Here is a 24,361-nt window from a genome sequence, read left to right on the forward strand (position 1 = left end):
AACTAAAATTCAAGGTATGTCCCTCTAGGGACCAAAAGCACCTTTGAATAAGCAGTTTAGTATTGTAACAAGGTGAGGTCTTACAGATATATTGGAGTGAGTAGTAGGGAGATAATATTACAGGAAGTTACAGAGAAGTCTTTCAACCTCACTCCCACCTCATTAGCATCACATGGGGAGGGAATTTTCTCTATGAATGGAAGGATATGCAGATTTTCTTTTGGAAAGAAGCTGCCTGTTGTATCCTGGAGCTGCACTGTCATACTCCTTTCCATACATTCTTAGCATCCACTGTCTGTCCCAAAATTCTGTGCATACTTGTCGAACAAGTTAGGAAATTCACAATAGCCAATCTATGGCACTAAATATACTACTAATCCAGGGGTAGGCAACCTCGGCTCTTTTATGACTCATGGACTTCAACTCCCAAAAATCCTGAGTCAGCTATGCTCTGGACTCAGGAATTCTGGGAGTTGAAGTCCATGAGTCATAAAAGAGCCGAGGTTGCCTACCCCTGTACTAATCTATCATCAATATCACCAGAAAGCATGGCTAAAGGGAATTCAGTTCTGTACACCCTGGGTTATAAAGGACTTTGATAACTGGAGTGTGTCTTGCTTCAGATTTCACTTACTGACTCATACACAGTTGCTATGGCATCTTTCAGTTTACTTACTTTAGTATGGAAATCAGAACAAAGTCTCAATGATTGCCTGAATGATTGCTATCAAATAGGGGCATGCAGACGAATAGTCCAAAATCCATCCAAAGGTCAGAAGGTTGGGTTTAAATCGGGTACCAGATGGAGTGATTTCTTCTCCTTCACTAGAGACTAGTCATTTATCAGGGATGATGGAGTGAATCCTGCCTTGTGGAAGAGGTTGGAACCAGGGTGGATTTGATTTAAATCACGATTTAAATCACTAGTGAAAAGGCTTGATTTAAATGAACTTGATTTAAATCATAATTTTTAAAGAGCAACTGTCATCTCTGTCCCACAGCGGCAGCTCGTCTGACCTGCTGTTGACTCACCGACAGTCCCATTCACTTTAATGGAACAGCTGGTGATGCAGCAGTGACACAACAAGGTGAGGGACATGGTGGACAGCAGGTGAATGGATGCCTGCTAAAATTTGCCCTGATGGATCTGAAATGACAGGTGCTCTTTAAATGTAAGAATTCATTCTTGCTGGTAGTTAGAATCCTTAATATTATTATTATTTGCAAACAAAGGTTTCCTATTTAGAATAATAAGCTGTTGGCTTAGTAAAACAACAATATCAGAACTGATTTTAGGTTAATATGTTAACCACACATACCGTGTTTCCCTGAAAATTAGACCTACCCAGCAAATAAGACCTACGCTGATTTTTTGGGTTGGGCCTAATATAAGCCGTACCCCAAAAATAAGCCCTAGTTAGGACCTTGCCCACTCCCGCAATGGGGCAGGAGAGTGTGTATCATGCCGCTGCCGCCACAATGAGGCAAGGCAGGTGTGGGAGGAGGTGGAGCTGTCCCACACACCCCACACCCACTTACTTCAGAGCCTGCCCAGCCAGGCCATTCCTTGCTCGGCAACCTTCCCTTTTACTCCCCTCCTGAGTGGACTACCATGCTACAGAGAATAGGCGGGATAGGCCTGGTCCCCCTCTGCCATTTCTGAGCCAGGGGGGAGTGATGGCGAAAGGCTTCGTTGCCACTGTGCACCGCTGGAGGGGCTTTCTTTGCACTTCGCCCAACAGATCATCTGCCCAGCGGCAGCTGCCGCCTCCTACTCCTCCAACTCTCCCATGCCTTGCGCCATGACCAGGCAGTGCAAGCCTCCCATGTCGCCTCCTTCCACCAGCCCTCTGTCACCACCTCTGGAGAGAATGGAGAATAGGGAGGGGAGCAGCTCTGCACAGCTATGCTTGCCGCCCTGCATCTCCCTTCTCCGTTCTGTAAGCGGCAGCCCTGTTTCCTGCCGCTTCTCCTCCTGGCACTCCTGTAGAGTTTGGTGCACCACTGCCTAGCTCCTCTCTCTTCCCGAAAGCATTTCTTCACTAACCTGCTTTCCAGCTCTGGTGCGTTTCTCTCCTGCTGCAGGGAAGCAGAATTTGTGGGACTAAAAATACTTCAGTCAGACCTTCCAACTTCTCACGGGAGAGTTGGAGGAGGAGGAGGAGGCAGATGATCTGTTGGGCAAAGCGTGAAGAAAGCTCCTCCAGTGGCACACAGTGGCAGCAGAGCCTTTTGCCATCACTCCCCCCTGGCTCTGAAATGGTGGGAGGGAAATCAGGCCTACCCCACCCATCCTCCATAACATGGCAGTCCAACTCAGGAGGGGAGTGAAAGGGAATGTTGCCAAGCAAGGAATGGCCTGGATGGTGGGGCTCTGAAGTAAGCGGGTACAGGGTGAGTGAGGCAGCTCCATCCCCTCCCCCACCTGCCTCACTCGTGGTGGCAACGGAATGATGTGCCTAGCGGCCTCTTGCCACGAGCAGCCTCAGAAGTGGGCTGGCCGCCACGCAGGCACCTGCTGGATGAGACTATTGCTGCTGCACCTCACTATTTTTATTTATTTATTTATTTATTTATTTATTTATTTATTTATTTTTTATTTTAATCCCATTTATATCCCGCCCTTCTCTGAAGACTCAGGGCGGCTTACACTCTAAGCACAAATCAATGTGCTTAGCAATAGCCTTCATTCTATGTATATGCCTGCTTATTAGGGCTTTCACCCCCCCCCAAGCGGCATTAATGCAAAGTCAGCTTATTGCCCCCAACAATCTGGGTCCTCATTTTACCTACCTCGGAAGGATGGAAGGCTGAGTCAACCTTGAGCCTGGTGGGATGCGAACCTGCACTAATTGCAGGCAGCTGGTGTTACTTAAGGCAGCATTAGCCCACTGCTCCACCAAGGCTCTATCACTGTGAGGTGAGGCAGGTGTCACAAAAAAATATAAGACATACCCCCAAATAAGACCTAATACCTCTTTTGGAGGCAAAAATAATATAAGACCGGGTTTTACTTTCAGGGAAACACGATAGTTGGAAAACTACTCAAATTCTTTTATTTAATTAAAACACTTAGAGCCTTGTAGAGATACATTTTTCTTCAAGCAATCATACAGTTTGTAGTGTACACAGATTTGCAAAACAATGGGATAAAGGAATATTCCTGTACTTTGTATTATGATTTATCTTATGGTTACTGTGAAATTGTGTGAATACATCAATGCAGTGCATGTTATCTCAGCTGGCAAAGCTTGAATTCATTGAATTAGTTTACCAAAAATATAAATATTGCAGAATATACAGCCTCATGCTACATAACTAAGCTCCATTTCATGCTGAATAAACTAAATTATTAATGTATCTTAAATAGAAAACTATATTTAGATAGAGTTTTATTCCAAAAGCAATTTATTAAAATAAATTTGATAAAAGTAAAAAAAAATCCAATTTAAATAAAAAAACTGTTTTTTTTTATTTTTTTAAAAAAATATATCGATTATTTTCCACCTTGGTTGGAACTCTATTGAAAAGGGCCTAAGAGATTATCAAATCCAACCCCTTCTACGCAGGGATTGATTCTATGATCCTAAGAATATATCATGCTTCACTTTCCATGTTTTAAATTATAATCGTGACTTATTTTATCTCAGACTTTGGAGTTGCATGATTGATGAGTCCCTGTATAATATGATGTTTGTATGGATTATCTTTTTCTTAGTGGACATTTTTTTCTGTTAAGCACCCAAAGTAAGTCAGGATTTCAGTGTTCTTTAATTTTTATTTTATTTGAATACTCCTCCATAATCTGAAAGTAATTTAAAATCACTGGATATTGCAGTAGTTTCAAACAATGCACAATTATTCAAACCTTGTTTTCCTGTATCTCTTACCTTATATACTAGCCTTTTGTTAACCCAGCACTGCAGAAGAGGGACTAAGGATAAAAAAGTGAGATGTGCTTAAATATGTTGGTAGCTGAATTGAGATTAAAAAATGGATCTTTTCAGGATGAAGCATAGATCATTCTGAATAACTTTTTATACAGAATAAGACAGGAGGTGTGAGAGAGGAAGATTAAAAAGCAGCAGATGGGGAAGATAGGCAAAGTGTCCCTAGTATGGAAATCTACTTCACAAAGGTGGACAAAGTGATATTTTTATGATTCACAGAGAAGGCTACCAATTCTACAAAAATCCTCCAGGCAGCTAACTGTTCCGTTTGACCTTGGGGATGACACTTTTTATCTCAAGATGTAAAAACACCCATACCAGAAAGCCAACCAAGTCAGAAATTGTATGGTCCTTTTTGTCAGCAAATTCTTGTCCTCTCTGTCAAAAAAAAAAAGACCATGTTGAAGATTTGTTTTTATTTTTTAGATGTTTTCCAGGTGCAGTTTTCAAAATATACCACAGTTTTCTGGAAAACATCTGAAAATCAAACACTGTTAAGCTTTAGTATAAGTTAAGTTTACCATCAAAAGAGAACCAGTCTGGTGTAGTGGTGAAGGTGCTAGCCTAGAAACCAGGAAACTACGAGTTCCAGTCCCACCTGCGTCCCACCTGGCCAATCACTCACTCTCTCTCTCAGCCCAACACACTTCACGGGGTTACTGTTGAGGGAAAAATTAGAGAAAGAAAAAGTATGTTACATACATTCACCACCTTGAGTTATTCATAAAATAATAAAGGCAAAATAAAAAGTCTAATAATAATAAGTGGAAGTTTTTTGCATATTGGAAAATGGATTTTTAACTCCCTGTAAACCGCCCTGAGTCCTCAGGGAATAGGGCGGTATATAAATGTAACTAATAAATAAATAATAAATAAATAAATTAAATTAAATTAAAATTACAGTGGATAATTTCCAGTGTAGTTTGAACCTGAGTTCAAGCACAAAGTCAGTCCCTGTACCTAGATTACAGTGAGCTCACACAACTTTCAATTTAGCTAGCAGAAAATACAGCTTTATTAACCTTTTTTCTCTTCTGTTGTGGTGTCCAATTCCTAGAGACTGTCTGGAATATCCCTGCAGTTTTCTTGGCAAGATTTTTTAAGAAGTGGCTTGCCATTGCCTCCCTCTTAGGGCTAAGAAAAAATGATTGACCCAAGGTCACCCAGCTGGCTTTGTGCCTTAGGTGGAACTAGAACTCACAGTCTCCCAGTTTCTATCCTAATGCTTTAACCACCACACCAAATTGCTTTGCATTTATTAAACTTTAGCAAATATCAAAAACAATTAACTGGCAAACATAGGATAGAAGGCAGGCAAAAGCAGGGAGAGTTAAAAGTTTGAAGCAGAGGCAAGAATTTATGCTATCACTATCCCTCTATATTAAAAGAACTGATTTTTCCAGAGCCTCTGAAAAGGATACTATGGGCAATTAGCCTCCAAAATAACAAATGAATGGGTTTTGGTTAATCCAGTCATAGACCTTTTAGGTATATAAAGACAGAAGACTAGAAATGCTACCAAATGATCTCTCCTCTTTCTGCCCAATTAACATCTTGGTGAGTGAAGATGATGCATCTAATTGAGTACGCAACATTAGTTGTTATGAATTCTTAGCAAGATAAATAGATGATTTATAGATGACAGTATATATATATATATATATATATGGATCTTTGGTCATTCGGGTTTTTTTCCCACGTAGAATTGAAGGTGTAAGAGCAACGTTTTGACGAAATCCCATCCATCATCCTCAGGCTGGTGGCTTCAGCTTCCTTCTTCTGGGAGAAGCATGTGTGTGTGTGTGTGTGTATATATATATATATATATATATATATATATATATATATATATATATATATATATATATATATATATATATATATATATATATATATATATATATTCTCCATCACAACCTGACTATAATATAGTCTTCCAATGGTGTCCAGTAGTAAGTTAATATTCTTATGCCTACCATAGATAAACTTCTCAAGCATGTCCATAAGGATTATATGAGCGCTATAGTACTTCTGCTCGTTTTCCCCTGACATTTTCAAAGACATACTGCCCTCAAAGACAGCCTGCCCAATAATGGAAGTCATATATATCCACTGGTACCTGCTGGTTGTGTCCTTGGTGAATTTTTATAATTCTTTAAAGCCATCCACATTAGTGACCCTGAATTCCTCCTGCTGTAGTAAATTCCATAGTTTATCTTAGTGATGTGTGAAGAAATACTTTTTACCTACCATGAATTTTTCATCATTCAGTTACATGGGATGACCCTGAGTTTGAAAGATCAAGAGAAAAGTTTCTGTCTATCCATTTTCTCCATACCACAAAGAATGTTAGAAATCTATCCCTTATCCATTTTTAATAATAACACAGAACATTTTTCTCTTTCTGTTCTTCTCCATTCTGATTTAGTGCCCCACCTTTCTACTCTACGGATGATTTGCCCCCTGCTAAATTCATCTGATTTACTAGATGTGCTGACAATAGTAATGAATACCTGTATATGTTGCTGAGATAATTATGTCCCCTCTTGTTGAAAATTAATACAGTAATGTTTTGTTTTAAGTAGAAGAAGCATATATGATTAGTCTCTTTGGAGCTACTATGTTTAAAACACTGTTTTCATTAGAACAGGCTGTCATGTTTATGGGCATCCTCCCATTTTAAATTAAAAATACTTTCTTGAGGGGAGAAAGTTCTAGTTTTATAAATGAGCTTATTTTCTTCCTTTTCAAGGAAGAAAAAGAAAAGGACAAAAATACTTATGCGTAAAATTGGATCATAAAAAATCTTACTTTTTAAAAAAAAACATGGAAGCTTATATTTCCCCCTCCTTTCTTCTTTGATTCAAAACAAAAAGGCAATTAAGCTTTAGAAGAGATTATTGTATTAATTTGTGGAAAACGATAGTGTATAGAAATATGCTAATTTTATTCCAGTTTTATCAAAAGAAACATATTACATGAGTTAGGGGAGACTGAATACAGTGACATCTTTTTCATGTTTTTGTTTCAAAGAGCTTTTTATTTAAAACTTAAATAATCTATGTAAGAAGGCAAGAGAGAATTTTGATAAGCACCTAGCTATCTCTAGTTTCCTGTAATCTTAATTACAGGAATATATTTTCAACAATAATCTTATAAATGTAGACAAGAGTAACTTAGTCAAATCAAGGTAATTTCAATCAGTTATCAGAGATGGATATGTGGCACTTCTGATACTAGTAAACTCAATTTCCCTAAGCCTGAAACGGGTTTTGTGGTCCAGTAAATTCGGTTAAGTTATGTGTTACCTATCCCTAAAACTAGGGCAGTGGTGGCGAACCTTTTAGAATCTGAGTGCCCAAACTGCAACCCAAAACCCACTTATTTATCGCTGGGTGCCAGGTGGGCGTGGCCCACTGGATGGGTGTGGCTGTGGTGGTCATGGAAGATTGGGTGGGTGTGGCCAAGGTAGGTGTGGTCACCTCAATGTTACTCATGGGGAGGGACACCTGTGGGGGTAGGCAGGGTTGGGGGAGCTCCAGGAGGTCTCTGGTAGGTGGGGCGGTAGGCAGGAGACTCATCCTGTGGGGTGAGGTGAGGCTGGGTGGGGGTGCCATTGCTATGGGGCAAGGAAAGGGCTGGGGCAGCTGCTGCCTGACACCATCAGCCCCCACACACAAAGGCCAGTGAGCGCATGGGGGCCAATGGTGTCCTTCAGTAGCCACAGCCTGCTAGCCCCTCGACAGGCACACTCTGAGGCTCTGCAGCCCATTGCCAGCAGTTCAAAGAAGCACCTCTGAGATGGATGGTCAGCCAACAGCTGAGGTGATGCAGTGGGTAGTGCCTGGGAAAAGCATGTGAGGCCAGGAGGGATGGGATGGGGGGAAGGGAAACCAGCCCTGATGGGATGCATTCAGCCACGTGGGACCTCGGCGAATTAGCAGGCTGCTGGTTGAAGAGGGACAGTTGCCACCTCCAGGGCATGATGCAGGTGCCCACAAAGAGAGCTCTGAATGCCGCCTCTGGCACTCGTGCCATAGGTTCGCCACCAGTGAACTAGGGTATAATGGATATAATGGAGGGAGAAGTGAAAGTGTTATTTGTATGTGACATACGTGTTTATGGTATGAGATGTACATATATTTATTTGCATGGCTATCCACTCCTATGCGTACAAGTATCTGCAAGTTGTCCCTTCACAAAGTCTGGCCAGTACTTTGTGCAGTTCTCAGTGTCCAAAAGATGGTTCTAGCAACCAGAAATTGTGCATTTCTGTCCACTGCAGGGTGTTACTTTATAATTAAGGCTGCAATCTTTATTTTAGAGTAAGTCCTGTTGAAAGCTATAGATCTAAGTAGACACGTTGTTATGCATATTAAACAAACCACTGCTTAGAAGTTCAAAATCTTTGAAATCAGCCTATATACATATCTATAGAGATTCTCAGTCATCCAAGTCATGGTTGTCCCAAAGGTGCTTTTTCACAAGGCAACTGGACTTTCTTTTTTCTCTTTGAAGACATTTTGCTTCTCATCCAAGAAGCTTCTTCAGCTTTGACTGGATGGTGGGGAATGGAAGGATTTATACTGGTCATTTGCATTCTTTTAGAGAGTCAATGATGTCACCTAGAGGTTTATCTGTGTTGTCAGGGTCACCTGAGTAGTGCAAATGGGTGTGGAGCCTTCTTGGAACTGTTGAAAGGATCATGTTGCAGACTGAAGATAGATGATGTCGTATCCCTCCCCCTATTTTGAGAAAGGGTTTTCAGTTTTGATACAAATGGCCTCTTTGACCCCTCTTTCAAATCTGATGGGCAAGTTTCAGCAGTCCATCTGCATTAAGCCTCCAGGTGGCACCAACAATTCTCAAAAAGAATGCAGATGACCAGCTGTCTACAAGGAATATAAATCCTTCCATTCCCCACCATCCAGTCAGAGCTGAAGAAGCTTCTTGGATGAGAAGTGAAACATCTTCAAAGAGAAAAAAGAAAGTCCAGTTGCACCTTTGGGACAGCCTATATACATGCACAATCCTTCTACATGTTGTAGGATTTATTGCATTTTACCATCTTCTGGTCTCCAGAATGGGGTAGACTCCATCTCTGTTACGTCATCATTATATTAAAATAGTAATGTGAATTGGTTTTTCTTTGACCATGAACTTATTGTATAACACGGAGAAAGCAACATTTTCACATGTGAGCACATTTAAAATATTTGGAGCATATCATTAGCTTTCTTTCCAAATGGCTATCATGATAAATATATTCACTTAACAGGAAACAAACTGGATGATTGCTGTAATGGGCATGTCCAGAAATGCAAGCTCTAGAGAATCCTGTTAGATTAGAACTTTTCCATAACCGACCTGTAAAGTAATTCTGAAGTTAACTGATTTTTATTTTTATTTTTATTTTTTTTTTGAGGTTATAGGGAGGGAAGCGTTTTCCAGGGGCTTTTGTTGTTTTTGTGGAAACCAATGAGCATGGAGAACAAAAAGATGGAATCTTAAATTTACCTTCAGTTGTGGCATGCAGTTTTCTAGGAGACAGAAAGGAATCCAATAGATTCCAACATATAGCAATAAATTAGAGGTTTTTGTTTTATTTGTATATATTTTCAAGTCTTGCCAAATGTCCTATTTAATTGAGTGAATAATGATGACAAATTTCAGGTACAGAAGACACTTCATTTATACTTTATTTTATTCTGAGCTCTAACGTTCATTGACAAAGGTAAATTCATTTACTCTTTAAACTCTAATCCTTTTTCTTTAAGTTTTAACACCCATCCGTCTTTGTTTTCATGTATCTTGATAAACTATAACTTTGTTTTAGACTGACATTTCTCTAATTTGTGCTTCAGGAATTTGTTAACAAATGTTAGGAGGACTAGGTCTCTCCTGAATGATCACTAAAATAAAGAATTTGCCTTAGTGTGATTAGAAGACATTCCCCTTCCTGATCACCTGATTTCTTATTAAATGTGGATGAAAAAATATTGACAGCAATCACATAGAGAATACACAAGAACACCGTCGATTACCATATTCTGCACAATCTGGCTTTCTGCCAGAAAATCTGATAATATTTGGAAACTTCACTGGCATCCTGGATGCATATTTAGAAAAATTAAATCTACAGCGATCATCTTGGTGATTATAATAATGGCCGTTTATGTGATGCAATGTTTTTTTTTCTTTAAATAAATAATTCAGCAGCATCACAGGGATAGATATTATTTGCAAGCTTCCTTGAAGGAAGATATGAAATATCTTACATTAATAAATCAATGGCTGAGTAGCTGAAAGAATATTAAGTAAAATGAGATTAATTGGACAAAAGATTTTCTTGTACATTTGGGTGGGGGAGTTTCACCAGAGAAAGTTTTTAAAAGGTTGGCTGTCAATTTCACCATGTTGGAAATGCTAAATAGATTAAGAGGTACCTATTTGTTCCACTCTTGCCCCATTTATCATTTAATATCCATAAATGTATTAATATTGTTGTGGATACCAATATAATACTCTTGAATTATAATCCAAAAATGTAGAATTTACCAATTTATCAAAACAGATTAATCAGTCAGTAGTCAATCTTTGATGAGGTATATGAAAATTGGACTGAATGACTTTTAAGTGTAAATGTATACTAGTTACTGCTGTTTTTTATTTCTCATTTTCCTGTTTGTTACTATGTTTTAGATATTTTTCATTTGTGTGTATTTCCATATAAAAGCACAATAAAAAGATATTGGGATTCAAATACAAAAAAAAATCTCTACATGGTACGATATCTTTTGGATTAGTTTTTTTTTCCGAAAGTGGGGGAATAGGAGCAAGAGAAAATGTTCTAGTCATTCTCTCTTCTTCCACAAACCTTCTAGTTATTTTATCACCCTCTTGAAATACCTGCTTGTCTGTCTGTCTGTTTGTTTTTTGCACTAGTAGACCAAGTAAAATATGAAGTTTCATCCCTTCACCATTTTACTTTATAGGGTACCATGGATCTATAATATTTTTAGACATACAAATGATGATGTCATTAAAATAATCTTGTAGGACTTGTTAGGTGCCAAAAGAGATAATGTGACCACAGGACTTGTGTTACGATGGTTATCTTTATCTACTCGTGTATTTGCTACTCATTTTTATTATAGTTATCCAAATTTATAGACAAGTGGTGCATTAAAAACAAACCTTAAATTTCCAGAAGATACTAGAATTGCTTATCTTCTGAATTTGTGAAAAATTTGTTAAACATGTTTTCCAGTTGATGCTACTTTAATATATGAAATGTGAAGAAAAATATTAAGAACACCAGTGCTGGCTTTGTTAACAATGAAATTTACCAGGTCTTCTTAGGAATGGAATGAACATGAACTTGATAAAGACACCGTAGATTACATTATCAGGTCTACCTGATTCTCTGGAGTTTAGCTTTTCATATTCTTCTATATTTCAAGTAAAGATATTTTAAAATCTTATTGTAGAACATCAGTAATTACTGGATGATTTGCTAATTGTGCTATGATGTTCAAGTTAAGTGTAAAAAATAGAATTTCTTCACTAAAGCTAATTTACGGCTAATTTAATTTTAACATTCAGTTGATATAAAATGCATTATAAATTTCAGCTATCATCTGAAGGGTTTATCCTGAATCAAAGTCTTCTGTAATTATTCACAGAAAGCAAACCAAATAATTAAAGTATATAATAAGAATTTATTTTGATTGATGATGTGTATCTTCATGAAGAAAGCAACAACGTTCCATATTATTATGTGATTAAGGCACATGAAGGAAGCATTTTCCGTATAGTCTGGATCTAGATCTAAATCTAGATATCATCAGCAAGATAGGATCCCTATCCTTAAAGTTTAGATTGGAACCATAAATGTTGCTTATTGTTTCTATGTTGTTTTAATTATATGTTTTATGTTTCCTTTCAGTCTGCTCCCAGTACTCACGAGGAGTTTTTGCTATTTTTGGACTGTACGATAAAAGATCAGTACACACCTTGACCTCATTCTGCAGCGCCTTGCACATCTCCCTCATCACACCCAGTTTCCCCACAGAGGGTGAAAGCCAGTTTGTGCTGCAACTGAGGCCTTCCTTACAAGGAGCGCTGCTAAGTTTGCTGGGCCATTATAAATGGAATCGCTTTGTCTTCCTTTATGACACGGATAGGGGTAAGTAGTGTTCCCCTTTATAACACTCACCTATGGAGAGATGTAGCCATGAGATGAGCAGGCCAAGCCCGGGTGTGGGGATCAAATATGTCATCAGTTTGGAATCGCTAGTCCAGCCCACATGAATTCCACTGACCCTTTTCTAGTACCAGTTGGTAATCAGCTTTTAGTGCTTTGAATTCAATTCCTGTTCTTGACTACGTGCCTTAGAAAGAAGAGACCCCCAAAGAGCTTTTCTTTCATGTTTATTATTTATTAAGTATATATGCTGCCCATCTCAGTGTCCACTGTTCATCTACTACAGCTGTTCATCCACTAAATCTGAGTGATTTAATAAGTTTTCATTTTGCAGCGGGCTTTATTTATTTATGAATTTATAAACCGCTTCAGTCAATTGACTCTAAGTTTTTAAAGGTTTAATTTTCCTGAAGATGAAAAGTCAGAAAAATAGCTGAAAAAAATGAGAGTTCCAAGATAAAAGGGAATGTTTTAATAGCAGTATTTTTAATACTGCTATTGCACCTTATCTTACTATATTCATGGTGACTGGACATTGAAAACATTTGATATTTAAGATTAATTCTCCTTAACCATTTTAGGACTATTCTCAAGCAGGGAAATCCAACCACGAAAATATATAAAATTGCTGATCTGGATTACACCGTAGGAGATAGTCAGAAGTATTTGAGATTCTACTTTATTTTTGCTGCGTTGCTACAAAAATGGACACATGTACTCAAGTTTTCTCTTTCTTTTTAAAATTGTCATTTAATTAGTAATCTTTCTTTGTATGATTTATTGTACTGGTAATTTTGTGCAGCTCTATATAAAATTAGTTCTTACATTGTGCTATTTTATTTAGTTCTTTTTGTGTTATTAAAATGCTCAGGTAAAAAAAGCTTTGGAGCTTTGTTAAAGTTTTCTGTTTCTGCTTTGCAATTTGTTTTGGATGAGCAGAATATAGAAAATAAGACAGAAAAATAAACCAACAGTGATAGTTTCCTTAAAAAATTACAAACTCCCCCTTTCTTGTTTAAATTGCAAAGATAAATTACAGGCTCACCATTTTGAAATATGTGACAGCATACCACAGGCAGTTTAAGAATTTTCTAGCCTAAAATATGTTTTGTAAACAATTCTTCAAGAAGCTATACAAAAAACTTGGAATATTATGAATACATTTTTGAGATGGAGATTGATACAACTTTTATGTATTAATAAGAAAAATTCCAGAATGGTTGCTCAGCTAGTCTATAGCCTGAAAGAAATAAAAACTCTTCCTAATTTACAAGTTAACCACTTGATATCACCATCTTTCTTGCCAAGGATCAAAATGATAAACATATTTGATGAGATAAATGTGTGACAAAACAAAAATTTCAAACTAGCATCATTTGATTTTATTTTCCTCTTTTCTCACTTTCCAGAAACTCTTTCAAAAAACAACTCAAATTAATCCCTCAATTCTCTGAAGTAGATACTAGTAGTAATACAGTAGTACTAGTCATGGAGCTAACATCTCTTTTTAAAAGAAGAGATAGTATTTCTTGGATATAATATTGAAGATAACTTGAAAAACTGCTTTGGAATGGTGTGCCTCTCTAACTAGCCAATTAACTTCATGAAGCAATTTTTATAGTAGGCTTACATACTTCTTACCCTCTGTCTCTTTACCTTTAGACCATAAAGCACCCTCAAATCACTACCCAAAAATCACTTTCTCAGTTGCAAACTAAATGTGTTTTTCAGCTAAATATAATCTAAACTGAAACAGTCAGAAACAAAGAACAGTCCATTAATATCTTGCCCCATCCCAAAGTTTCAGTTTGAAAACCGAGCTTTCTTCTTGATTTTCAAACTGAAATTTGAGTGTATAATTATCTCATTGTATTTAACTGGTAAGTACAGGTAGTCCTCAAGTTAAATCACAGGTTTAGCCTGCCCATCATAGTTGTAACCATGATGGTTTTACAACCTATTTTTTTTTATTTAAAAAGTTTTACAATACATTTTGACTTTAATCCCCTCTCCCCCACCCCTATCCCTCTCCCCCACTCCCTCCTCCCCCCCCCCCGACTTCCCAGAGCTAAATACAGGGCATAAAATCAAAAAACAAACATAAACACCCCTATATTATCAACAATAAAGTATAAATTCTATCTCTCTCTAGCTCATATAAAATGAATACAAACAATATTAATATTACAAATAAAGTAGAGAAGAAAAAGAGGAAAACAAAAAAAGATCTTTACTCAAAATAAATTTTCTTAATCCCAGTCCTTATTCATATTAATTTCAAAAAAAAGGGAAAAGAAAAAAAAACTTTCACCTGCTATTTGCATTCTCCCACCTTTCTCTAATTTCCAAACAAATTCTCAGTTACGCACCAAAAGCGCTTATCTCTGTTAATCTTAATAATCTCCAACCAAACTAAACTATAATCTAAAATAGTTCTTGCGTGTATCACGCCAAATGTCTCACAGTTCCAAATCATCCTTAAGTTCAAATAAAAGTTCAAATAAAAAGAGTATATATAAAAAAAAAATTTTTAAGCAATCTCTAAGACAACTTGTTATTAATTAGGTGCTTACATACCCACTCTTAGTTCAACACATACTTTAAGTCCGTAACCCTAATATACTTTTCTAGCAAGCAAATAACATCAATCTTAAATTATATAAAATATTAAAAAAAAGAAAAAAAAACTTTCTTTCTCCTCTATAATAATTTTACTCCATTGACATTCTAATCTAAAAATTTAATCAGCAATCTTAATGCCCCAAAACTTTTGGAGCACCTCTGTCATGACCCCCAAAACTTCTTTAGACCGCTCTCCTCCTACATCTTCATTGTAAGCACACTTTGAAGATTCCATAACTTTCCGCTGGTCTTGCTCTTGCTCTCGTCTCGCTCTTCTTAGGGCGGCACGCGTCATCTTCTGGCCTCCTGCAGCAACCGATGAGACTGTAGCTTGATCCCCTCCACCACCATTGTCCTCTGTCTGTCTGTCTGCAACATCTTGAAACTTTCCCACACCGTGTCCTTTTGCAGCTTCCAAAAATGATAGGGGGGTTGCTTTTAACACATTACTATAAAAATCACGTGCCTGAGCCACAGTAACCAAACGATGTCTTTTACCTTCGTGCGTTGTCACCAACCCAACTGGAATCTCCCATCTGAACTTAATATCACATTTCTTAAGTTCCTGTACTAGAAATGCGAAATCTTTCCTTCTCCTTAGGATCTTCGGAGGAATCTCTTTTAAAACCAAAACTTCTTGCTCATCCACTACCAAATTAGTATCATAAGCAGCTTGAATGACTTCATCTCTAATTACTCTCTTTGTAAAATAGACCACCACATCTCTGGGTAACTTCCTCTGTCTTGCAATCCATGAATTTACACGAAAAACTTTGTCCATATTTCCCTCAATTTCAGATGCTGACTGGCCCAGTACCCCTTCCAGAGCCTCAGAAATCAGCTGCTTTAAATCTTCTTTACCATTCTCCTTTAAACCCCCAATTCTAATAGCATTCTGCATCTGATTATACTGAACACGGCTCAATTCTTCATCCATTTTATCCCTTATATTTTCATTTTCTAATACCTTTGCTTCTAATATAGAGTTCTTTTGACTGAGATCCTCCACTTTTACATCCAGCTGTTGCACACATTCAGCTACGGATACAACCTTAGACAAGATGTCCACCCTCATTGCTCTCAGCTTCTCTTCCATCTTCTTCTCCAATTTCTCCATTTTCTCCTCCATTTTCTCCTCCAATTTCTCCTCCAGCTTTTTCAACTTTTCATCCATCATATCAGACATCAGTTGTGCGTGCTTTCCAAGAGCGTCTTGTAAATCCTTAAGTGTCAATACCGGAGGAGATGCAGGAGGAAGCAAAGCTTGCAGTGAGGTCTCTTGCACCAGGGAAGACCCCGCATTCCGAAGAGCTTTAGAAGTTTTAGCCGCCATCTTCCCCCACTTTCACTTATTACGCACTTTCACTTTAAAGCTATAAAATCCATTGAGCTAGAGAGTAAAAATAAAGAGTCCACTTCACCTTGACCTCCTGTACCGCTCTGCCTGCATCTTGATAATCAAAAGTATTTCCTTTTGGCAGGGGTGGTTGCTAACGCCTGGCTCTGCTCCAAGAATCCCAGAGCAGAGGCGCTGCGCAGTTCCGAGCAACCCAGGCTTCAGGGGGGCTCATCCTTCAGCCGCCCAAGCTCTCAGCTCAGGCGGCCCCAGAGAGCTCAACCCCAGAGAGCTCAACCCCTACCTGGGGCCTCACCCCCTCCTCTTCTCCAGAGGAGGGGGCTTCAAATCCATCTAAACAGCTGATAGACGCTGTTTACGATGGAAAAACACAGCTGCGGAGCGGGCAGCCCGAAAACGGCTGTCTTTCGACGTCGCGTCGCCACCGGAAGTCAACCTATTTTGTGTGATTGTTAAGTGAGCCCATGGTTTGCTATGGGCCAGTTTTGCTGAAAACTGGAAGTAAATGCCAAGTTTTGACAATATCCTTGTTAAACATGGTCATCTGACCATGGAATGCTGCAAACAGCCATAAATTTATGCAGGATGAATGCCCAAAGTGTGGAGATGTGACTGCATGGGAACAACCATCAGAACTTTGAATCTGGGTCAGGTACCCCCCCCAAAAAAAATAGGTCCTTTGTAACTTCAAATGGTTGCAACCAATCATAAATCAAGGATAACTTGTACATTGTTGCCACTACCAATTTTCTCGGTAATAGAACATTGCAGTGTTTTCCAGCTTCCTAGATTGTATCTAGCTCTATAATTCTTGAAGGTCTCCATCCGCATTGCATTCGGCACTCAGTTATTTTGTCTAATTAATTGTCTGTCACTTGCTGAGATTCTGTCACCACAGTTAAGCATGCCATATTTACAGCATTTAGAAACAAAGATACGCAATTCACTCATGTTAGCTGTTTTCAAAGTTACATGTGAATTTTACATGTAAATAATCTTGCTAAATTTATGTTGGATATTAAGATCAGAAATATAGCAAAATTAAAGGTTTTTTTTTTCTTTATTTGTACTGAATGTATTTAAACCCTGGTGGCACAGTGGTTGGATTGCTCTATTGCAGGCTAACTCTGCCCATAGTCTGGAGTTCAATCCTGACAGTGCTTGAGGTTGACTCAGCCTTGCATTCTTCCAAGATAAAATGAGGGTCCAGATTGTTGGGGGAAATATACTGACATTTGTAAACTGCTCAGAGAGTGTGTAAAGCACTATGGGGCAATATATAAGTCTAAGTGCTATTGCTAATGCTATTTTATGATTCTGAAGTTAAAACAGGATCATTGCTTTTATAGGTATGTTTCCTGACTGATCAGCAGGGTTTGCAGCTGATAGGTTTTGATTTTAGGGAAAAGTTTCCTTTACCTCTGCACATTGCACCAATTGTACATGAGGTAAACAGAAGCAATTCAGAACTGCACTGCTGTCTGTGCTTTTTAATGTGAGTAGGATATCAATCTGTACGAAGCAGGTAATAGGGATTGAACATCGCTTTATGGAAATTGCATTTTGTTCATATAAAACAGCAGCTTTCACACATCTTATGGTGTGTGGTTTTCATTGTAAATTTAAGCTCGATAAGAAAGTGTCTTAGAACGTGCAACAAACATTGCTGCCAGATCAGTATCTCAGATATACCTCCTTAGCGATGTTGGAGTATAGCAAGATTCAGCTTCATGATCTTACATCTCTATGGAGATTTTCAATCATCCCGGTCATGGTTGTCCCAAAGGTGCTTGTTTTTTTTTTCCCTTTGAAAATGTTATGCTTCTTATCCAAAACTGAAGAAGCTTTTTGAATGAAAAGCAAAATGTTTTCAAAGGGAAAAAAGAAAAAGAAAGTCCAGTTGACTGGAAAAAGCACCTTTGGGACAACACAATAGGATATCTCTTAAAGCCACCCATTTCCAGGAAGTTACCTCAGAGGTACCAGATTGGCATCACGTAGGCAGCATTAGTTAAATGAGGGTATTCAAGGCCACTCCTAAAACCTCAGGTCAGTCACACTGGTTGACAGACAGTTGATAAATGAGGATCCTGCATTTCAGGCATCCAAGGAAGCTTTGAAAAGGATGAAAGGAGGAAGCCAGCTACACATCCACACTCGTATGCTTTAGAATTTTATTTCTCCATGGACATCTGAGTCCGGCAGCTGCTGTACTTAGCCTTTTATGCGGCCACAGGTGTTGGCTTCAGTGCTGGAACCCACAGTCATGGAAGACAAAGACAGGCACAGTAGTAGCTGCCAGGGACTGGCAATTATGCCAAGTAAACATTGAATGTAAAACAAATGCATGTGCCAATTGGGCTCCAAACTGAGTTTCTAGTTCAGGAAAAAAAATTAACTTGTCTTTTGAGAAGCATTCTCTGTACACTATAGACAAATGCCCAAAGCTTTTATAAGGTACAAGGCACGCATTTTGTTGAAACAACAACCACAACAAAAGTGGTTTAGAAAAAAGAAGGCATAGGCTTTCAAAGACAAAAGCTGAATTAGCATTCCTGCAATGATCTCACATTCCTCTACGCACAGGCGGTCAAATTAATCTACAATTAATCTCCACAAATTTCACCAGAGTTGAGGAAGGCCAAAATCATCTGAGGGCAAAAAGTCAATAAGGATAAATTTCGTGAGAGATCATGTCCTCAAAAGCCTGTCACTTCTTGGGCTCTCCCTTCTCTCTGTGATTCAGATCCCAAAAGCTATACCAGAGGATTTCACTTTATTCTTGACAGCTTGCTTTCATGACATATTAGCCTCCTACTTAAAATCTTGATAAGATATGAGTGGCAGGGGTAGTGGGCTGAAGTCACCTTCTCTAATCTAAACAGTGTGGGTTTTGGGACTTGGTCTTTGTTGAAGCTGAAAGAAGAAAGCTGCTGATGTATGTTGTGGTGTTTGTATATGAGAAACACAAAATGAATTTCTGCCTCTTTAATACATCTGTGAAGTATTAAAACACAAATACAGTGGAATTGCTGTGAGAGACTAATAAACTCTGAGAGCTCAATCTTTGCACTGTTTTGTATTTCAGGGTGTGATTTGGGCAGGGAGGTTAATTAATGCTTTCTAGATGATAAAATCTAGATCTATTACATAGGATTCCAACAGGAATCAATTCAGAGAATTTGTCTGTATGGGATGAAACAAAATCCAATTCCAAAAAACTCTGCAATGTTAGAGTAAAATAATATTGGAGCAGGTAGAAGGTTGTTGTTATTTTAATATATTGTGTTGATGAAGTTGTGCACCTGCTAGATCAAAAATAAGTGAAAAAAGCATACAAATTATAGGAATTTGCTACATTGTCAGTGATACTATAACATGGATTCTCTTTACAATTTGTACTGTGGAAAATCCTTCCAAAAGGTTGTGAGTTTAATCCTTTTCATTCAGGATCTTTTCATAAATTAGATTTTGGAGAAAAATAAGATCATCACTATGTAAGTATTTATATCTGTGAAAGTACTATATGCATGCATAATAATTTTGTAAAGCACTGGTACCAAAATTGGTTGGGAGCTAAAAATAATCTATTATTATAAATATTTAACTACCACTGTGCAGGATCTTTGATTGAGTAACCTAAGCAAATGGAGGTTCCCACTCTGAGGAATGCTTCTAAATTGAAAGCTCAGGAATTCTGGGAGTTGAAGTCCACGAGTCATAAAAGAGCCAAGGTTGCCTACCCCTGTTCTATACTGACAGCTGGCAACATTTTAGGATTCAAAGGCTGCCCTTGACTGTGTGGATAATGAGAGCCACTGTGATGGGCTTCAGACAGTCCTCAACTTACAACTATAAAATAAAATTTATGTGGCTAAGCAAGGCAATTGTTAGGTGAGACAACCTCAATTTACAACATTTTTTGTCATAGTTGTTAAGCAAATCATTGCAATTGTTAAATGAATCACATGGTCATTAAGTGAGTCCAGCCTCCCCCTTTGACTAAGCTTGTTGGTAAAAAGCTGGAAATATTGCAAATGGCAATTACATGACCCCCAACATATGGCAACTGTTGTAAATTCATGCCCATTGCCAAGAGACTAAATTTTGATAACCATGGGGATGCTACAATGGTCATAAATGTGAGAACTGGTTGTAAGTCGCCTTTTTCAGTGCCGTTGTAACTGTGAATAGTTGCTAAATGAATGGTTATAAGTCAAGGACTATCTGTAGTGATGAAATGTGGGTGAATTTTGGATGAAGCATATTAGTGGAGCCAAAATTTGCTCTTCTCTTCTGATTTTTGGCAGGAACTTGTGCATTTACTTTTTTAACTCCTGTAGCTAAGCCTACATAACACTTTTCTTCATGTGTTCTCATGTCAAATCAGCCCACTCTTGCCCTAAATGAAAGCTTCCATATAAGATTTCATTCACTGCCTTCTGTATTAGTCATTAATGTGTATGGAAAAAGTCTAAATATCAAATCATGGACCAGAAACAATTTGTTTTCTGCTTTTGTGTAGCAATAGGGAGACAGCCTAGAAAAATTTTCAGCAACCATTATGTAAAAACCAGTTTATCCCTGGAAGATAGCAGGGAATAAGAAACAAGGTTTTCCTGGCTTGCTTTTGGGGTGAGAAGGGAGAGAGAGAATTTCTGTCAGGCTTTCAAGATTCTGTTATTATATCCTTTAATAAAGTTCTAGGGCTACTTGTGGAGTCTGTTTCTGACATGGTCTACTTTGAAGGGCTGACAGTAGTGCAAAGTGAATCAGTAGTGCAAAGTGAAACTACAAAAGACTATTCCTCAATCATAAATGCACAAATAGAATGAATACAAGGTCCTGGGAAAATGCATCAGAATCTTGTTCAGCAATAAATGTACTCCATACAATCAGTATTTTTTCAGAATGGGATAAGTGAATGTCATCTGAGATTTCCTGTAAGAGAGGTAAATTATAGAGATGAGATCACCTCAGGTCCTGGTTAGGTAAATGCTGTGATGCCATTTGCAAATTGCATCCATGTTGTCTCCAGCTGAATATGTGCATAAATGGGAAATTGCCAGCAACAATCAGAGCAAAATCAATTGACTTCAAAAGAGAACAGGTTTAAAGGGGAGGGAGGTAAAAGAAGATTCAAGATGCTGAAGCCTTTGTGAATGTGCTTGATGTTATTCATGAAGGTTGTTTGTGGAGGTTTTAGGTTGCCTTTGTTTTGTGGAAGAAGAAATGGAGTCTGCCTCAGGATTGCATCTTTCATCACTTTGCAGCCTCTTGTAATGTTTTAGATGCTTTTTCTGGCTATGGCAAGGGCTGGAGGACGCTATGGGAAAATGTGTATTGAAGCAAAGTAGTTGCTTTGTTGTCTTCATTCTTAGAAGTGAGGATGTTTCAGGCTCAAGGAAGCAGCCCTGAGGAAAGTTTTACTCAAATGAAGTGAAATAACCTTTTGGAGATCTACACAGATCTGCACTTAAAAACTCATTAATAGAAACCTAGCAAAATTACATTAAAGCTATACACCAGCTTGTGGGGTTCATAGACAGGATGAAAAAAATGCCATTCCAATGAGGAAATTATTGATTCAAAAAGAGTGTCCTTCTCAAGATAAGACATAGTTTGGTAAAAAAAACACAACAAGGAAAGTGGACCACATAGAAAGCAAATAAGACTTTGAAAAGGCATACAACAATTCTGAGTGCAGATTGCTAAAACACTAGAAATATGAAATATTAAACATGCTTAAGAATATCAAAAGCAGAAGATAAAAGTTGCCTGGAAACAGAAATATGGCTTTCACAGAAGATAATGGTATAAAACCACATCATTGCAATTGAACACCAGTTCTGTTGTATCAATTATATCACAGAACAAATTTAAATAGCATTTCAGAGGCACTTAAAGCCAGAAATGGTGCAGAAGGGGGGAAAAAGCTACACTAAACAGAAGCAATTCCTGTTGTAATAATGTGAAATAAAATAACCAGTAAAGTATGTGGACTCATACATTGTAAAAAAGGTGAATCAGCACTCTGGTATTATGATTGTTCGAGGAGGTTCACTGATTTGGACGTCCATCAGCAATCTGGGCACAGTTTCTGTCATTAAAGCTAGTGAAATTAAGCTGGATTTGATTATGGTCTGCCTATTATGAGAAAATACCACAAATGCCAAATTTCATAAAATTTATTTACAAAGAACATCTAATCATTTTGTAATAGAGGTAGTCCTTGACTTTCAACTCCTCATTTAATGACCAGTCAAAGTTACAGTGGAACTGAAAAAGGGTGACTTATGACTGGTCCTTGTACCAGTTGCGGCATCCCCTCCATCATGTATATTTGATGGTTGCTTAATCCTGGGGTTATGGAATTAACATTTGAGACCTTCTCAACAGCTCCTAACAAGAAATGGGGGAAAGACAGATTCATTTAACTGCAGTGATTTGCTTAACACCTGTGGGGGGGAAAAGGTTCCTAACATTGGGGGTGACTCAACTGCCTTGCTTAGCGATCAAAATTCTGCTCCCATTTGTGGTCATAACTTGAGAACTACCTGTATGCAAAAGATAGAAACTGAGCTGGATGCAATCTAGCTAAAACAATGGAACTGTGAATATTGTTGATGATTTTGAAGTTACCTTAATCCCTAATTTAGGTTAAACAACAGCCCTTGGCTAGAGTGCATATTTTTGCTTACCAGGGACAATTTAGAAAAACTTACCTAGCAGACGTATATTTTCAGATGGAACTGGAAGCAAATTTCAAATTTGTTTTTACCATAAATATACACAAGGACTTATATCATTTTAACAGCCTTGTTTTTAAAATAGATCTGCAACATGGCAGAGAGAACCATGGACCACATTGGTGCCACAAGCTTTTCTAATAATAAAGTGCTATTTAGATGATGTCATTGTCAGAGAAAATTAGAAAGCAAATCTCTGCAAAATCTCAAGGCAGCACTGTAGAGATAGGTGGACCATGGCCTTTTAAGCATGGTACAGTATCTGTGATTTTTTTTTAAAGCTAGTATTACCCATTGTTCTCATACCATTGAATCACCAAGCCTACGCAAATATGCAGAGAAAATAGAAGCAGTCATGAATGCCTCAAGGTTACAAGATATGCCGCAACTACAATCCTTTTTAGGGTTTGTTAATAATTATATAAGATTCATGCCAAATTTAGCTTCCATGAGACATTCCTTAAATGTGTCACTACAGTAGGAACTACAGTAGGAACAAGAATGTGAAGCAAATTATGACATCACTCAAATATTAAAACCCACACTTACCTCTGAAATTGGCTTGTGAAGCATTGCAATATGGAATCGGTGTGATTGTATCATGCACCATGAAAGCTGGTAGTGAATTCTCGATAGCTTTTTATCATGCTCATTTAAAGCTACATGGAAAAAATATGCTGAGCTTAATTTGGAGAGTTAAATATTTCAACCGGTATCTATACAGAAGAGAGTTTACCTCATCACTGATCATCAGACATTACTTGAAACCAGTCTTCAAAGTATAGTAAAGCATTTGCAGATTTGTAAATATAATCCTGGTGGGAAAAGGTGTAGTATATTATATTATTATTGTTGTTATGGTTTAATTTAGAATGCCTGTGGTCTTGTAGTAAGTCTTTATTATATTGACCTGCCATTATGCATTGAAACTCTTCAGACTGACTGAGTTAATTTAGTGAAACAGAAAAACCTACTTCTCACTCGATTATGTTTTGTTTGGTCAATGGAAAAGGTACAACAGAAACTGACAAAAATGGAGCAGAGTTAGTTTCATTGTGTAAATTAAATCCAAACCAATTCTTATATCCGTATAAATCTACCATCTAATTATATCGCCACATACTCTGTACACATTCCTGCGACTTAAGTTAGCTTGAACTGAAAGTGAGGATAAAACTCACAGTTCAAATATTACAATATCTTTCTTTTCTTCAGAATGCCTACTTTGAAAAGGAGAAATACCTACACTGATAGAGGAACAGGGGCAACGGACAGACAGGAAGGCCTAAGCTATTTAAGAGAAATCTGGCTAGGTTTTTTCCCCTTCCGTTTAAAACTTTTTATTTTTGGTACCTTCCAGTCAGTATTGACTCTTGGCAACTGTCTGGGCAATTCCTGGCAGTTTTCCTGGCAATGGTTTGGTTGCCACTGCTTCCTTCCTAGGGCTGAAAGAGAGTGACTGGCCCAAGCTTACCCA

General features: G+C 37.9%; 1 protein-coding gene across 3 annotated transcripts in view; it reads left to right on the plus strand.

Moving 5' to 3' along the window:
• GRIA4 (glutamate ionotropic receptor AMPA type subunit 4) overlaps positions 1-24,361 on the plus strand; it is a gene marked incomplete at both ends in the record, with an annotated part of 276,963 nt that overhangs the window by 107,834 nt on the left and 144,768 nt on the right. For all 3 annotated transcript variants that reach the window (XM_083362410.1, XM_083362409.1, XM_083362411.1), the window contains one exon: positions 11,899-12,138. In XM_083362410.1, the coding sequence (XP_083218536.1) occupies positions 11,899-12,138 (240 nt within the window). The remainder of the gene's footprint in view (positions 1-11,898; positions 12,139-24,361) is intronic.

The sequence above is a fragment of the Vipera ursinii genome (genome assembly GCF_947247035.1).
Source record: "Vipera ursinii genome assembly, chromosome: 4".
Classification (NCBI taxonomy): Eukaryota; Metazoa; Chordata; class Lepidosauria; order Squamata; family Viperidae; genus Vipera; species Vipera ursinii.